The sequence below is a fragment of the Saccopteryx bilineata genome, chromosome 8, assembly GCF_036850765.1.
Source record: "Saccopteryx bilineata isolate mSacBil1 chromosome 8, mSacBil1_pri_phased_curated, whole genome shotgun sequence".
Classification (NCBI taxonomy): Eukaryota; Metazoa; Chordata; class Mammalia; order Chiroptera; family Emballonuridae; genus Saccopteryx; species Saccopteryx bilineata.
The window spans coordinates 56904670-56922383 of record NC_089497.1 but is presented as its reverse complement, the minus strand read 5'-3'; the positions used below and the strand labels follow the sequence as shown (position 1 = coordinate 56922383).

The 17714-nt window shown below is 40.7% G+C and overlaps 1 protein-coding gene across 2 annotated transcripts in view; it reads right to left on the bottom strand.

Moving 5' to 3' along the window:
• The window catches only part of PAK2 (p21 (RAC1) activated kinase 2), a 118035-nt gene that overhangs the window by 57935 nt on the left and 42386 nt on the right, over positions 1-17714 (bottom strand). The window contains exons 1-2 of one of the 2 annotated variants that reach the window (XM_066240781.1): positions 13900-13922; positions 13584-13791 (exon numbers count right to left, since the gene is read on the bottom strand). In XM_066240781.1, the coding sequence (XP_066096878.1) occupies positions 13584-13770 (187 nt within the window). In that variant the 5' untranslated portion in view covers positions 13771-13791; positions 13900-13922. Of the gene's footprint in view, positions 1-13583; positions 13792-13899; positions 13923-17714 lie in introns of those variants that run through there. The other variant, XM_066240780.1, reaches the window with a different exon arrangement.

Below are 17714 nucleotides of genomic sequence, written 5' to 3'. Positions count from 1 at the left end.
CATTGATTGCTTTTCCATGTGCGCCTTGATTAAGGGGCTACAGCAGAGTAAGTGACCCCTTGCTCAAGCCAGTGACTATGGGGTCATGTCTATGATCCCACGCTCAAGCTGGATGAACCTGCGCTCAAGCCAGCGACCTCAAGGTTTTGAACCTGGGTCCTCTGCATCCCAGTCCGATACTCTATCAACTGTGCCACCGCCTGGTCACGCTGTACTAAAACCTCTTTTGTATTACTGGTACTTCCCGTGTTCACTTTACCCTTTGGTATACATTTTTTCTTTTTTTTTTTACATGTCATTTTAGTTGGGTGTGGGGAGGAACAGTCAATAGAGGAATAGGGCCAGTCTGCTATGTTTAACCAGAAGGGTCTCCTAATATAGAAGAGCTAAAAGTCAAGTTGCTTGATAGGTCTGCACATATAGTTAGAATGTTCCATACAGTATTCTTTGTTTACAGAGTTGCTATTGACCTAGCATTAGTAGGAAACATATTCTTTTTTTTTGACTAGTGAGTAATTTAAGGATGCCTTCCACTTCTCTTTATGTCTCTTGACTTCTAACTCAATATCCTGCAAAAGAGAAAATATTAACCAACTATAAGCTACTAGTTTACTTGTTAGACAGCTCTGAACTGCTTACAGAAAATCTATGAAAATTTCTTGTACTATAAAGTGATTGTTTCTTCTTTTAAAAAAGATCTACTCAACATCCCACCTCTGATATGCACATGGTTGGGAAAGAAGCTATTTCCTTATATGAACCTGATTACAGATGACTGGTCCAAAGTAGGTATCTGACTCAAGCCAGGTTAGCCATAGTTCCCCACACTCCCAGCCAGTTAGATTAGTTCTGCGGTGAATACCTAACTAAGCCAGAATCAGTCTCACAGGTGAATCAAGTTATAAGAAATATAGTGCAGTAACAGGTGAATCAAGTTATAAGAAATATAGTTGCAGGTTATATTTCTTGACACATAAAGAAAAAGCAGTCTGAAACAAGAAGGAAATATGATTAGGTATATAGAAAGGGGAAAGACAAGACGCAAAGCAAGACAATTCTGTCCTCTTGTGTCTAAGGACCAGCCATATTTTTTTGACTTGGGAATGTTAAGTTTAGAGACATATATTAAAGAAAGTTTAGCCTGACTAGGTGGTGGCGCAGTGGATAGAGCGTTGGACTGGGACACAGAGGACCCAGGTTCAAAACCCCAAGGTCTCCAGCTTGAGCGCGGGCTCATCTGGTTTGAGCAAGGCTCACCAGCTTGGACCCAAGGTTGCTGGCTCGAGCAAGGGGTTACTCAGACTGCTGTAGCCCCCCCTCCCCGGTCAAGGTACATATAAAAAAGCAATAAATGAACAACTAAGGTGCCACAACGAAAAATGATGCTTCTCATCTCTCTCCTTCCCTGTCTGTCTGTCCCTCTCAAAAAAAAAAAAAAAAAGGAAAGCAAGCAAGCTTCATATGTTAGAAATATAGAATAAAAAGTTAAAGGAAAGAAGTAGAAAATAATTAAGCAAAACTTGAAACATATTTATATATATTAGCCCACTTAAAAGGACACAATATCCTAAAAATCTACTATTTAATGCCATTTCTTTTTATGTATCACACACATATACACCCCTTATATTCAGTAGTCCCAATAGGGAGATGAAAAGAGTATCATAAAAAGTATCTAGGCCCTGGCCGGTTGGCTCAGTGGTTGAGCGTCAGCCTGGCGTGCAGGAGTCACGGGTTCGATTCCTGGCCAGGGCACATAGGAGAGGCACCTATCTGCTTCTCCACCCCTACTCCTCTTCTTCCTCTCTGTCTCTCTCTTCCCCTCCTGCAGCCAATGCTCCATTGGAGCAAAGATGGCCCAGGCACTGAGGATGGCTCTATGGCCTCTGCCTCACGTGTAGAATGGCTCTGGTTGCAACAGAGCAACGCCCCCTGGTGGGCATGCCAGGTGGATCCCAGTCGGGCGCATGCGGGGGAGTCTGTCTGACTGCCTCCCTGTTTCCAACTTCAGAAAAATACAAAAAAAAAAAAAAAGTATCTAAAATAAAAACATACTGCGCCTGGCCTGTGGAGGCACAGTGGAAGAGGCATCAACCTAGAATGCTGAGGTTGCTGGTTCAAAATTCTGGGCTTGCCTGGTCAAATGGCATACAACAAGCAACCAATGAACAACTAAAGCGAAGCAATTATGAGTTGTTACTTCTTGTTCCACCCCCTCCTCTCTCTGTAAAATCAACAAATCTTTAAAAACATATTGAAGCATGTCTCAAATCAAACAACATGCTAGAAGGAAACTGCTATATAAACAGAATCACTGCTTTATAACTCTGAAAGCCAAAAACTACAAGGAACAACAACAAAAATTCACAATTATCTACATGATGTCCTCCAGACAACTGGATCACTTAATGGGAAGTAATGAACCAGGGAAAGAAACTTCTTTTAATAAAATATACAACTAGTTAGTGGACAAGGGGGAAAAAGATGATTAGAATCATTTTCCAACTTCATTAGATGATAAAACGAGCAGGCAGGCAGCAAACAACCTTCAGCCTAGGTAGCGGCCGGAGTCATGTGCTGCACAAAAGATACTTAGAATCCTAAGCATGCCACTGCCACATCCTTTAAGGCCACCCACCACCTTTTAGACTACATTTGAGCTAGTCTACGAGAAAAACAACAAATAACCCATCTCTTTAAAGGAAGACGTCTGTTTCTAACCTAAAACAACCAGTGATTACCCCTTTGTTCTTCTGACCCAGGACAGCTTCAAATTGGTGAACTAAACTTGTTCCATCACAGAGAAGGCTATTCTCTAGGAAACAGGAAAAGAAGTGTGGGCTAAATCTTAGAATTTGATTTTTATTTTCATTTATTTTTTTAAAGATTTTATTATTTTTTTAAGAGAGAGAAGGGGGGAAGAACAGGAATCATCAACTCGTAGCTGTTACTACTTGTATGTGTCTTGACTGAACAAGCCTGGGGTTTTGAGCCAGCAACCTGAGGATTCCAGGTTGAATGCTCCATTCTCTGTGCCACCACAGTTCAGGCTAGAATTAGATTTTTTGACCAAAAGGCGTATTTACAGTTCTTTTTCTTTCTTTTTGCAAGAGAGAGAGGGAGAGACAGACAGGAAGGGAGAGAGATGAGAAACATCAACTCATGGTTGTGGCATTTTAGTTGTTCACTGATTGCTTTCTCATATATGCCTTGTTAAGGGGGGGGGGGGACTCCAGCCGAGCCAGTGACCCTTTGCTCAACCCAGCCACCTTAGGCTTCAAGTCAGAAACCTTTGGGCTCAAGCCAGCCACCATGGGGTCATGTCTATGACCCATGCTTAAGCCGGCCACCTCAGGGTTTTGAACCTAGGTCCCCAGTGTCCCAGGTCGACATTCTATCCATGGCAGCACCACCTGCTCAGGCAAGTATTTACAGTTCTAAGTCCATCATCTTTATAACCAACCAGAACCGAAGATGCTTGCTTATAGGCTGAATAAATAGATGTCAAATTGCTTTAGTTAATAAATAGTATACCACTCATCACTGTTAACTAACTAGAGCTTTTAAAAATAAGCCAAGATAATAGATAATCACCATTTTCACTAACAAAACCTATTTTCTATACAGCTACTAGCCTCTATTTAAGACCGAAATGTGACCAGGTCTTTCCTGTTTCCAATTCTGCCACGATTCTCAGGAACAGAAAATCTGAGCTCTGTAGCATGGAATACAAGGCCCTTTGCGACCTGCTCCTGCCTACCTCAGCTATACAGCCCCTTCTACTGTCTGTAGTTTCCTATATTCATTATGCTATGCAATTCTCTCTCCCTCTCTGCTTTTAAAAGTTAAATTTTTAAATTTTATTTATTGATTTCAGATAGAGAGAGGAAGGGGCAGTTAACATTGATAAGTTGTTCCACTTTATTTATGCATTCATTGACTGATTCTTGTATACACCGCCCTGATTGAGGACAGGTGTTTCGGGATGAAGCTTAGCCAACTGAGCTATCAGGCCAAGGCAGAACACACTTTTTTTTTTTTTTTTTTTTTTTTTGCATTTTTCTGAAGCTGGAAACAGGGAGAGACAGTCAGATTCCTACATGCGCCCGACCGGGATCCACCCGGCACGCCCACCATAGGGCGATGCTCTGCCCCTCCAGGGCTTCGCTCTGCCGTGACCAGAGCCACTCCAGCACCTGGGGCAGAGGCCACAGAGCCATCCCCAGCGCTCGGGCCGTCCTTGCTCCAATGGAGCCCTGGCTGCGGGAGGAAAAGAGAGAGACAGAGAGGAAGGCGCGGCGGAGGGGTGGAGAAGCAAATGGGCGCTTCCCCTGTGTGCCCTGGCCGGGAATCGAACCCAGGTCCTCCGCACGCTAGGCCGACGCTCTACCGCTGAGCCAACCGGCCAGGGCCCAGAACACACTTTTTAACTATCAAAATCTTCCCTGTTTTCACCTATTCATCTTTTCTTTTCTTTTCTTTTTTCCCCAACTGAGTTTAGAGAGAAAGGAAGGGAGAAAGAGACAGAAACATTGATCTGTTCCTCTATGTGCCCTGATAGGGGACTGAACCCACAACATTTCTCAGAACTATGCTCTAACCAACTGAGCTATCCAGCCGGGGTCAGTTACTCATCTTTTTTTTTTTTAAGGTTTTTTTTTTTTTTTTTTTTTTTTTTACAGAGGCAGAGATAGACAGGGACAGACAGACAGGAACGGAGAAAGATGAGAAGCATCAATCATCAGTTTCTCGTTGCGCGTTGCGACTTCTTAGTTGTTCATCGATTGCTTTCTCACATGTGCCTTGACCGCGGGCCTTCAGCAGACCGAGTAACCCCCTGCTGGAGCCAGCGACCTTGGGTCTAAGCTGGTGAGCTCTTTGCTCAAGCCAGATGAGCCCGCGCTCAAGCTGGCGACCTCGGGGTCTCGAACCTGGGTCCTCTGAATCCCAGTCCGACGCTCTATCCACTGCGCCACCACCTGGTCAGGCAGTTACTCATCTTTTAACCTTCAACTTAAAGGTCATTTCTTTAGGAAGCCTTCTCAGGTAGGGAAGACATCTTACACTATCCCTATTATCACAATTCAGTTTGTAATTATGTGCTGTAGTTTTTGATTAGTGCCACGAGGGCAGGAACACTATGTGCTTTTGCTTGTTGTTGTTATCTCTGATGACTCACAGTGTACATATAATACGCATTAACAGGGATGTGAAAAAGATTTGTTCAATTAAGTTGCCATAAAAGGCATACTATCTAGTTTTCTTAATTTTCCAATGACGCTGATTTTCTTTTCTTTTTCTTTTTTTTTTTTTTTTTTTACAGATTTTATAGAGAGGTGAGAGAGAGAAGAGAGGAGGAGAGGGAAGCACCAACTTGTAGTAGTTGCCTCTCTTATGTGCCCTGACTGGGCAATCCCGGGGTTTTGAACCAACGACCTCGGCATTCCAGGTCAAAGCCGTATCTATCCACTGCGTCACCACAGGTCAGGTGCATTCTTTTCTTTTTTTAAAATAAAAATAGTTGTTTGTTAGCAAGGATAGCATAAAGGGATGACAATTTGAGAATAAAATGAGTATCTCTAGATCAGGCTTTACATTAGAGATGTCAAAAACCTTAAAGTCATTCTGATTTTTTGAAATAATGACAGAGTATTTTCCCTTCCAGACATCTGGTTCAAGATGACAGACTAAGCACATATTGTAGCCATTCCATTCTACACCAAATCTTTTTATCATAAAACAAAATCTGCCTGGCCGAAGGTCACTAGTTCGAAACCGTGGACTTGCCTGGTCACGGCATACATGACAAGCAACCAGTAACAACAAGAGGAAGCAACTATGAGTTGATAATTCTCATTCCCTTGCCCACACTACTCTGTAAAGTTAATTTTTAAAAAATCTATGAGGAATGCCCTGGAAATGAAAAGTAGAACAAAACTAAAGAGAGAAACAGCAACTCAGGATATAGGCAGGAGAATGCTACTGCACAAACGTTGGGAGTGGTTAAGCAGGTAGATTTCTGCATTCTTATAATCATGAATGTGCATACACACACAGAGTTCCCCTCATTCCTAACTCTCAAAGCTCCAGGACACAGCTGTGTCAGAGGTGTAAGCTTCCAAGAAGGAACAGTAAGTGTGGGAGGTTGGGCTGGAAAGGGAGGAAAGAGCATCTGGGAATAATACGAATCAAGAAGCCCACTACCCTTCAAACAGTCCATCTCTCTAACCAAAAACTATTGCGCTTCTAAATCTCTCTCCAAATAGGCTACACAAGGAGACTCTGCCGATGTTATATTCTCAAATGCAAAGCTGAATGCAATTCTCCCCAACTTCCTCAACAAATTTGATGCAATTCTAATCAAAACATCAACAGGCCTTAAAAAACAAAAACAAAATCTAAATAATAATCAAATTCTGAAATGTATAAAGAGCAAAGGGCCAAAAGATCCTGAAGAACCTGGCAGCAGATTTATTATATTGTTAATGTAGATGGGTAGTAAATATTGATGGGAAAAGAGAGTAAAGGGTGTTGGACATTATATTTTATAAATCTGGGAAGCCTACTTTGGTAGAAAGCTACAACATCTCATTTACCTTAATTTGCTAAAAGGCTATAGTAGTATTCATAAGACTCAATTTACACATTTCAGGAATCTACTGTGCTCTCACAGCCCACTGTGCCCTCAGCCCCCCAGACTCAGGTTTGAAAGGAATCTCTCCAAGGCACTGCCCATCCAGTGCTGGGAGGAGGTGTTTCTGTGTTCCCACTTTAAGGCATGTGCAGTGGAAGCCAAAATGGTGGCCATAGAGGCTTGTCAGTCTAGCCTAGAAGAAGGATTTGACTGGTTAGTGAAAAAGACCAACACAAGCCCATGAAATCTTAAAGAAAGTGATTGGTTGGCTTAAAGCAAAACTAGTCCTTCCCAGCCTGGCAATACAAACACAGGCTTAGTAAAGGTCGCTGTCTTCCTCCTTGGAAATAAGCTTGTCCTGCTTATTCATTCATAGTTTGTCCAACTGGCAGGTGGATGGTCTCCCAAGTACAGGCTTTGAGCAGCACCTGAACTGGAATAAGCTTTTGTACGGGCTAAACCATGACACAGAATATCTGGATTTTGGATTTTATACTGAGTTTAATGAAGACAAAACTGTACTTTTCCCTTGACAAGACAGAGCTGAGACTAAAAAGCCTGTGAGCAACCATTTCCTTTCCAAATAAATCTTACTGCAAAAGTCTAAGTTTCTCCACGTGCAGGTCTAGTAAAATGCTTTTTATATGACACCACACACAAACCACACCAGAACCAGTATACCACTATCAGGTATTACAAATTATAAGCCATATTAATTAGAGCCATTATCAGCTCGGTACAGAAAAATAAGCCAATGCAATAAAATAGAGAACACGGAAACCTGACAGATAGTGGCTAGTGTTACAGGTCAGTATGGGAAGTGATAAAATTTTTAACAAATGGTCTGGAACACTGGTTTAAAAACAGTAAAAATGGTTCTCTCTGTCCAGATCCACAAAAACCAAATCCAGATAATTCAAAGGTTTACATTGTAAAAGACACACTGCAAAACTTTTTTTCTTTTCCTTTTAAACTGTAAAACTTTTATTTGTTTGTTTATTTATTTATTTTTGAGTCAAACAGGAAGGGAGAGAGAGCATCAACTTGTAGTTGTAGCATTGTACTCATAGACTGCTTTCTCATATGTGCCTTGACCAGAGGGGCTCCAGCTGAGCCAAAAACCCTTTGCTCAAGCCAGTGACCTTGGGCTCAAGCCATCAACCCCACACTCAAGCTAACAACCTTGGGGTTTCGAACCTGGGACCTCAGCATTCCAGGTTGATGCTCATCTACTGCACCACTACCTGGTCAGGCTGAACTGTAAAACTTTTTTTTTAATTTTAATTTTTTAAAAATTTTTTATTCATTTTAGAGAGGAGAGGGAGAGACAGAGGGAGAGAGAGAGAGGAGAGACAGAGAGAGAGAAGGGGGGGAGGACCTAGAAGCATCAACTCCCATATGTGCCTTGACCAGGCAAGCCCAGGGTTCCAAATCAGGGACCTCAGCGTTCCGGGTCAACCATTTATCCACTGCGACACTACAAGTCAGGCTAAACTGTAAAACTTTTAAAGAGAGTATCTTTGATGCTTAATTTGGCAATGATTTTTTTCCTTTTTATTGAATTTATTGGGGAGACATTGGTTCACTAAATTATACAGGTTTCAGGTGTGCAATTTCACAACATATCATCTGTATACCATATGTATGTTCACCTCCTCAAGTCTTGGCAACGGTTTCTTAAAACACAAAAAACTCAACCATAAAAGAAATCAATCAGTTCAACACCACCAAAATTAACTTCTATTCATCAAAAGTTAACTTCTATTCATCAAAAGATACCACTGAAAAGGTTTTGAAAAAGCAAATAACTTGGAAAACTATATTTAATAACATAACAGATATAACTGACAAAGGATTAATATATAAACTATTAGAAATGTATATTAATAAAAAAGTTAATAGGAAAATGGATTAAAGAATGTCACAGAAAACAAATGATTGGTAAATTAACATAAGAAAAGGCTATTATTTCCAGAGTCATCAGAGAAATGCAAATTAAAACCACAATAAGATAGCATTTTACACCTCTCAACTTGGCAAAAACTGAAGTCCTGTAATGGAAACATCTATGTTCTGTGAGTAAGAACGAACACAAAAAAACTTTAAAAAGCGATCTGACAAATCTAGTCAAGCCAAACATGGGAATACCCTGTAATCCAGCAATTTTACCTCTAAGTCTATACCTCACAGCAAACTTTAAATTTTTGTTCAGAACCCACACCAAAAGATTTTACATCTTGACCCAGTACAGGCACTCCTCAGAAATACTGTGGGTTCAGTTCCAGACCACCACAATAAAGTGAGTATCACAATAAAGCAAGTCACACAAAATTTTATTTTCCAGTGCATATAAATGTTATGTTTACACTATATTATAGTCTATGAAGTGTCCAATAGTATAATGTCTATAAGACATAATGTATTGTATTTCCCCATGTATAAGATGCACACTTTTTTGAAAAATTTGGGGTCTAAAAACTGGGTGCATCTTGTATACAGTGGTTGTAGATTTTTTAAATTGCATTTCCTGCTTTTTCATGCTTGTTTTTGCGCTCATTTTTGAAGACTGATTCTTCATTAGACACAGATGAGGATAAGCTAATGGATGGGAGTTCTGACAGTGATAACGAGTTATATGAATTTTATGATGAAAACGTGAGTTCAATAACTATATGTAATACATTTTTCCCCCCAAATTTCGGGCCCCAAAATTAAGGTGCGTTTTATACATGGGAGCATCTTATACACGGGGAAATATGGTATATATTAAATTTAAAAATACGTTTTTGCTAGAAAATGCTAACCATCACTGTGCCTTCATCCAGTCATAATCTTTTTGCTGGAGAGGGTCTTGCCTCGATGCTGCTGGCTGCTGGCTTGATCAGAGTAGTAGTTCCTGAAGGTTGGGGTGGTTGTGTGGCTGTGGCAATTTATTAGAATAAGACAATGAAATGCCTGCTGCATCGATTGATTCATCCTTTCACCAATTTTTCTGTAGCAAATGATGCTTTTCAAAACTGGGGTTAATCCTCTCAAACCCTCCTGCTGCTTTATCAACTAAGCTTATATATATTCTAAATCCTTTGCTATCATTTCAACAATTTTCATAGCATCTTCACCAGGGGTAGATTTCATCTCAAGAAACTGAAACTGGAAATACTGGAGTTTATGCTGCCTGTCACCGTTTCAGCCAAATAAATAGAGACAAGGATCGAACTTTTTTTTCTTTAAGATTTTATTTATTGATTTTTTAGAGAGAGGAGAGAAAGACAGAGAAAAAGGGGGCTGGTGAGGTGCAGGAAGCATCAACTCCCACATGTGGCTTGACCCGGCATGCCCAGGGTTTTGAACTGGTGACCTCAGCGTTCCAGGGAGACATTTTATCCACTGAACCACCACAGGTCAGGCAGGGATTGAATCTTTTAAGGGCATTTTATTTAGATGGCCAGTGATCTGAAGAGATGGGGTTCATGTACCCAAAGCTGTTTCTACGCCCTATCCCAAGCCAATCTTTTTACAAGGGGAAGATAGGAATACTTAAAGGTTTAGATCAGTGGTCCCCAATCCCCAGGCCGCGGACTGGTACTGGTCCGTGGGCCATTTGGTACCGGTCCGCAGAGAAAGAATAAATAACTTACATTATTTCTGTTTTATTTATATTTAAGTCTGAATGATGTTTTATTTTTTAAAAATGACCAGATTCCCTCTGTTACATCCGTCTAAGACTCACTCTTGATGCTTGTCTCAGTCACGTGATACATTTATCCATCCCACCCTAAAGGCTGGTCCATGAAAATGTTTTCTAACATTAAACTGGTCCGTGGCCCAAAAAAGGTTGGGGACCACTGGTTTAGATCATAGTCAAAGTTAACTGGATTATAGCCAGTGGGGTTCTGTCCTTGGAGCACAAAGGCTATGCTTACAGACCCATGGGGCACAGAAGTGGACTACTTGCAGATCTTGTTAAGTCCTGCAAGCCCACTCAGGGAACAAAGCTCCTGGAACAAAGTCTCTACCTACATTAACCATTAAGCCCAAGGACCATAACTAAAGCCATCATTCCTCAGGTTAAAATTTTAACTCCTGAGTTCCCCTATCAAAACCACTTTCTTTGTTCATCAATAAGCAACTCCTCATCTGTTCAAGTTTTATCATTACAGCAATTCAGTCATATCCTGAGGTTACACTTCTTGCTATTTCTACCACACAAATAGTTACTTCCTCTACTGAAGTTAAATGTTTCAAAGTCATCCATAAGGATTGGAACCAACTTCTTCCAAACTCCTGCTAATGTTGATATTCTGACCTCTTCTCAAGAAGCACACGTTTTTAATGGCATCTAGAATGGTGAATCTTTTCCAGAAGGTTTTCAATTTACTTTGCCCAGATCCATCAGAGGACACACTATCGATAGCAGCTAGAGCCTTACAAAATGTATTCCTCAAATCATAAGACTTGAAAGTCAAAATTACTCTTTGATCCAATGTGCTGCATAATGGATATTGTGTTAGCAAGCATGAAACCAATGTTAATCTCGTACATCTCCATCAGAGTTCTGGGGTCACAAGTTGCATTGTCAATGAGCAGTGGTATCTTGAAAGAAAGCTTTTTTCCTTAGTAGTAGGTATCAACAGTGGGCTTAAGATATTTAGTAAACTATGCTCTTAACAGGTGTCTGTCATCAGGCTTTGTTGTTCGATTTATAGAGTACAGGCAGAGTAGATTTAGCATAATTTTTAAGGGCCCTAGGATTTTCGGAATGGTAAAGAGTATTGGCTTCAACTTAAAATCATCAGCTGTATTAGCTCCTAACAAAAGATTCAGCCTGTCCTTTGAAGCTTTGAAGCCAGGCAATGACTTCTCTCTAGGTATGAAAGTCCTAGATGGCATTTTCTTCCAGTATAAGGCTGTTTTCATTTACATCGAAGATCTGTTGTTTAGTGTAGACACCTTCATTGACTATCTTACTAGATCTTATTTGTTTGTTTGTTTATTTGGTGAGAAGAGGGAAGGCAAAGACAGACCCCTACATGCGCCCTGACTGGGATGCACCTCACAAGCCCACTAGGGGGTGATGCTCTATCTGGTGTGTAGCTCCGCTGTTCAGCAACTGAGCTCTTCTTAGCACCTGAGGCAGAGGTCATGGACACATCCTCAGTGCCCAGGGCCAACTTGCTCCAATTGAGCCGTGGCTGCAGGAGGTGGGGTGGGGGGGGGAGAAAGACAAGCGAGAGGGAGAGGGGTAGAGGAGCAGATGGGCGCTTCTGTGTGTCCTGACTGCGAACTGAACCTGGGACATCCACATGCTGGGCTGATACTCTACCACTGAGCCAAACAGCCAGGGCCGCTACTAGATCTTTTGAAGAACCTGCTACTGCTTTTGTATCAGTACTTCCTGCTTCACCTTGCACTTTAATGTTATGGAGATGCCTTCTTTCTTAAACCTCATGAATCAACTTCTGCAAGTTTCAAACTTTTCTTCTGCAGCTTCCTCAACTCTCTCAGCTTTTAAAAGAAGTGAAGAAAGTTAGGGCCTTGCTCTGGATTAAGCTTTGGTTAAGGGAATATTGTGGTTAGTTCAATCTTCTATCCAGACCACTAAAACTTTCTCCATATCAGCAATAGGCTGTTTCACTTTCTTATCATTTGTACTTTTGCTAGAGTAGCACTTTTAATTTCCTTCAAGAACTTTTCCATTGTATTTATCACTTGGCTGTTTGGTACAAAAGGCCTAGTAGCATCTGGCCTGTCTCAGCTTTTGACAAGCCTTCCCCATTAAGCTTAATCATTTCTACCTTTTGATTTAAAGTGACAGACATGCAGCTCTTCCTTTCATTTGAACACTTAGAGGCCATTGTAAAGTCATCAATTAGCCTGATTTCAATAATATGTCTCAGGAAATAGGGAGGCCCAAGGAGAGGGAGAGAGATGGGAGAAGGACACAACATTTATCTATTAAGTTTGCCATCTTACATAGGTGTAGTTTGTTGCACCCTCAAACAATTACAACAGTAACATCAAAGATCACTGATCACAGATTCCATAACAAATAATGAAAAAGTGTAAAATATTATGAGAATTACCAAAATGTGACAGGCACAAAATGAGCAAATGGCTGTTGGAAACATGGTGCTGATAAGAGTTGCTCAATGCAGGGTTGCCACAAACTTTCAATTTCTAAAAACAATGCAGTATCTGGGAAGCACATAAAAAGAAGTATTCCTATACACACATGACTAAAACAAGTTTCACAAAACACCTCTTTCACTGGACTAGACTCCTATTTGTTGAAGATATGTTAACACACTGCTGAGTGCTGCCTCAGAAGCTTCTGAGGACATCAAAAGAACACATGAGAAAAAAGGCAATATTCCTACTACTCTCAGAAATCAGAAAACTTCTTAATTCCAAAACACAGCTGGCTCCAAAGATTTTAGATAGGGAACTGTAGACTCTTATATTACTTTTCTTATAATAGTAGGTCTTTCTCAAATATCACAAATTTCACTAATGTTGGGAAGCCACAACTACAGTTCTAGTGTCTGAAAATGAAGATGAGTACCACATAACAAATCAGCTGAGCAACAACTTTTATTCTTTTTTATCACAGTTTTAAATAAATTAGGCTTTCTAACAGTTCTTATATACCACCATTAATTGTTTTCTTGGATAGTTACTGCTCTCACCATAAAAAATATCAACTTATGCTTTAATTAAAAAGTATCAAGAGTAAAAAGGAACAAATACTGTACACAGAAAATAACCTGACTTTGGGTGGTGGGCACACAACACAACACAATCAACAGTTCAAATGCTATAGAGATGTTCACCTGACACCTAGGTACTCTTATTGATCTATGTCACCCCATTAAATTTAATTTAAAAAAATAAGGATGTCAAAATGAATAACAAAATAACTGAGACTCTTGAAATCATAATAATTATTTACCTTTTTCTGTGCCTGAGAATATAGAGATGATTTTATTCCTGGGCTTCTTCTCCTCCGGAACAGAGGGCAGAGGTTTCAAACTGTGATTAGCTGACAAGGGGTCTTTGCCTCCAGTGCTAAAAATGGTACTGCTCATTCTCACGGGAGGTGCCGGAGGTTTGTCTTCCAGTTCTCCGTTATCAGACATGATTCAGAATTACAATATGGCCTGAAACAGACAGGCAAAAATTAACAGTTAATAACAAGGTAGAAAATGGTATAGACAAGCACAAAACAGTAATAATCCCCTCCCCAGCTTCAAAAGAGGATATGTTACCCATTTAGAGTAAAATTTGCAATATCTGTAACACTCAACAAGTGAGAGATAAAACTGGTCATCAATATTTATAGGCAGTCTGACCTGTGGTGACGCAGTGTATAAAGCCTTGACCTGGAATGCTGAGGTCACTGGTTCGAAATCCTGGGCTTGCCCCATCAAGGCACATAAGGGAAGCAATTACTATGAGTTGAAGCTTCCTGCTCCTCTGCTCCCCCTTCTCTTTCTCTCCTCTCTTTAAAATCAATAAATAAAATCCTTTAAAAATATATATGTATTATATATTTTATATATTATATATATTATATATATATGGGCAATCCTTCCTAACAAAGTTAGTAAATGGATAGCTGAGGGAATGTCTGAAAAGCCATGTCCAGTTTAGAGGACTATGATAGTTTTGGGAAAGTATGATGATACTAATGTATCAGAAGATTCACTTACTCAAATGATTCCAAGGGTAAACGTTCTAATAGAAAGACAGACAACATGGAGTCTTAAAAAAAAGAGAATTCCAAAGAGGAAGACTATGTTCTAACCAGCCAATCAAAGGATAGTCTCTGATATGTCTCCATTTCTATAGCAGATAGGACACTTGTTTTTAAATAAATCAACCAACCTCTTCCCCCACCCACCCTGGAATCTGAATCTATGCCCACTAGCCTTATGATTACAATTTATCTTTCATATAAACTTCCCTAAAAGATGAAAATGTGCCACTAAAAAAAAAAGCGCCACCAATGCAGTATTTGGTCTCTGAAAATCTGACATTCTAACTACAAATCTAGTTCGTCCCTTGCGAGCTTTGCAGACAGGGTCACAGAACTTGATCCATCTGGGAAGACTGACAAAAGTAAATCCAGAGTGTGGCTCAAAACCAGAGTATGGCTACATCCCAAGGTTCTATCACTCTGTGATGCCCTTTCCGGGCAGTAAAGTAACTCCTCTTACCCACATGGCCAATCCAGTGGAAAAACTTTAACCTCACTACACATACACATACATATTTTATATCTTTAAAGAAGTGAATTAAACACCTTTAAAATCAGCTGTTAAGGGGAAGGGATGCCTAATTTACATATGAATTCTAATACAAAACTACATATTTTAGGAAACATATTTCTCCATTAAACAAGGTTTTGATTGGTAATTAGATCCTAATTTATTACAGTTATTTAATGCATGTAAGTGAACAAAACTTTGTACACATACAATGGAAAGAATGCCAACTGCATTTACGTAAAATTAAAAATAAAGTTATTTTATTTATTTAGAGAAGGTTAGTACCCAATGAAAAGTAGGTATGATTTGGGAAAAATTGAGGAATGAAGAGATTATTATACCTAATTCTTCAAATCTTACAGCTTTTGTTTTCCTTGACAGGAGTATGCCACTAGCACTATTGTGTATTTTATCTGTCATAATGACAGCTATTTTTTCAACCTACAAAAGAAGGAGGGTAAGAGAGGGTAAAGGGGAAAAATAAACATTTCTGGGAATAATTACTAGAGAAGGGCTGGGAGAAGGGCATAAAAAGAGATTTATATTTGTGTTTGAGAAAAAGCGCCTGACGTGAAATTATCCTGGTGGTCAAAGAAAGACGTGGGGTGAGATCCGAGGCAGTGTAAGTGACATACAGTCCAATGGTTCTTCCACACCAACTGGGCACATCAAGTGGAGTTTGTTTTGTTTTGGGTGGGATAGGAGCAGGATGTGACTGGCTGTTCTTAAGTGTGGTCTGTTAAGAGTGTATTACCAGAGGAGACTTATCTATTGCTACAATGGAAGAATGATAAGGCTTAGTAACAATATTTTGAGTATTATTTGATGAATTGATAAATCAAGACATGTTTATCTCTTATCTAACCATTAATGCAAAACAGATTAACCCTAGCCCAGCTTACTTTCATTTTAATCACCAGTGACAAACAAAAACAGCAAGATCAGATTTTGGTTACACTTTGACCAAATGCATTTTGGTTATGCTGTGACCAAATATGATCTATATTAATGCATATTAAATTTTAAAAATCAGAATAAATTTTCAAAGTACATTTGCATGTATATACAGAAGAAAATGCACAAAAATGTTAACAGTCATTATCACTGGCTAGTAATTACTTTTTACAGCTGTGATTAAACAAATCAATATAAAATTGTCACGGTCCAGTAATTATTTGGTGTAGAGGCATCCCCAAACTGCAGCCCCCTGAGGCCATTTATCCGGCCCCCCACTGCACTTCCAGAAGCGGCACCTCTTTCATTGGTGGTCAGTGAGAGGAGTACTGTATGTGGCGGCCCTCCAACAGTCTGAGGGACAGTGAACTGGCCCCCTGTGTAAAAAGTTTGGGGACCGTCCCTGGCCGGTTGGCTCAGTGGTAGAGCGTCGGCCTGGCGTGCGGGGGACCCGGGTTCGATTCCCGGCCAGGGCACACAGGAGAAGCGCCCATTTGCTTCTCCACCCCCCCCCCTTCCTCTCTGTCTCTCTCTTCCCCTCCTGCAGCCAAGGCTCCATTGGAGCAAAGATGGCCCGGGCACTGGGGATGGCTCCTTGGCCTCTGCCCCAGGCACTGGAGTGGCTCTGGTCTCAGCGGAGCGACGCCCCGGAGGGGCAGAGCATCGCCCCCTGGTGGGCAGAGCGTCGCCCCTGGTGGGTGTGCTGGGTGGCGGGCACATGCGGGGAGTCTGTCTGACTGTCTCTCCCCGTTTCCAGCTTCAGAAAAATACAAAAAAAAAAAAGTTTGGGGACCTCTGGTGTATACTGACTACAAAATTCTGTCCTTAAGGCTGGCTCACAGATAGAACATGACTAGAAACTGCCAATGCACCTTCAGCTGCATGTTGTCTAATATTGAGGTTAAGAGCATGAGTTCATGAAATCAGATTGTTTTGTTTGGAAGCCTAGTTCTACCATTTACTTGACTGTGTGACCTTGGACAATTTACTGAACAGTGCCTCAGGGCTCCTTGTAGAACTAGATGGTTCTGGGCCTAGAACAGGAAAAATGAAAGATGAGCTTAGAGCAGCTATTTTCAACCTTTTTCATCTCATGGCACACATAAATTAATTACTAAAATTCTGTGGTACACACAAAAAAAATATTTTTTGCGAATCTGACAAAATAAAAATAAGTATAATTTTGATTCATTCATACTGGACAGTTATTGTTGTGTTGACTGTTGTTGTCTTTTTATTTGACAATCTAAGGAAAAGAGGTCAGTGCTCCGACTAAATAGTCACGTACTGCCTATTTTAAACATTCTTGCGAGACAGTGTAAAGCCAGTAGTCACGGCCACCATCACAGCCGCCTAGCCAACGCAGGTTCAGGTTTGATTCAAACAGGTGGTAATGAAACAACGAAGTCAAGAACTAGTGGGCCATTACCTTTAATCCTAGCTTGCACCCCGTGGGCAAAAAAATACACACAGTGGGAAAACACTTTCCTTTCCATTCAGGGGTCCCAAAGCCACTGACTCATCTGAGTATTCCTAGAATCAAAGGCCCCACCAGCCTTATTCACATCTGTTCCCCATCTCCTTCTCTCTGCACAAACTGGCTTCTTCACCCCTCTGCCATCTTAGCTGCCTCTCCTCTGCAATGCTAATTTGGGGGGAGGGAGAGAAGGGGAGAGGGAGAGAAGGGGAGAGGGAGAAAAGGAGGGAGGGAGGGAGGGGGCGGGCACCCCTGGTCTTCCTTATTTTATACAGTGTATCCATAAAGTCATGGTGCACTTTTGACTGGTCACAGGAAAGCAACAAAAGATGATAGAAATGTGAAATCTGCACCAAATAAAAGAAAAACTCTCCCAGTTTCT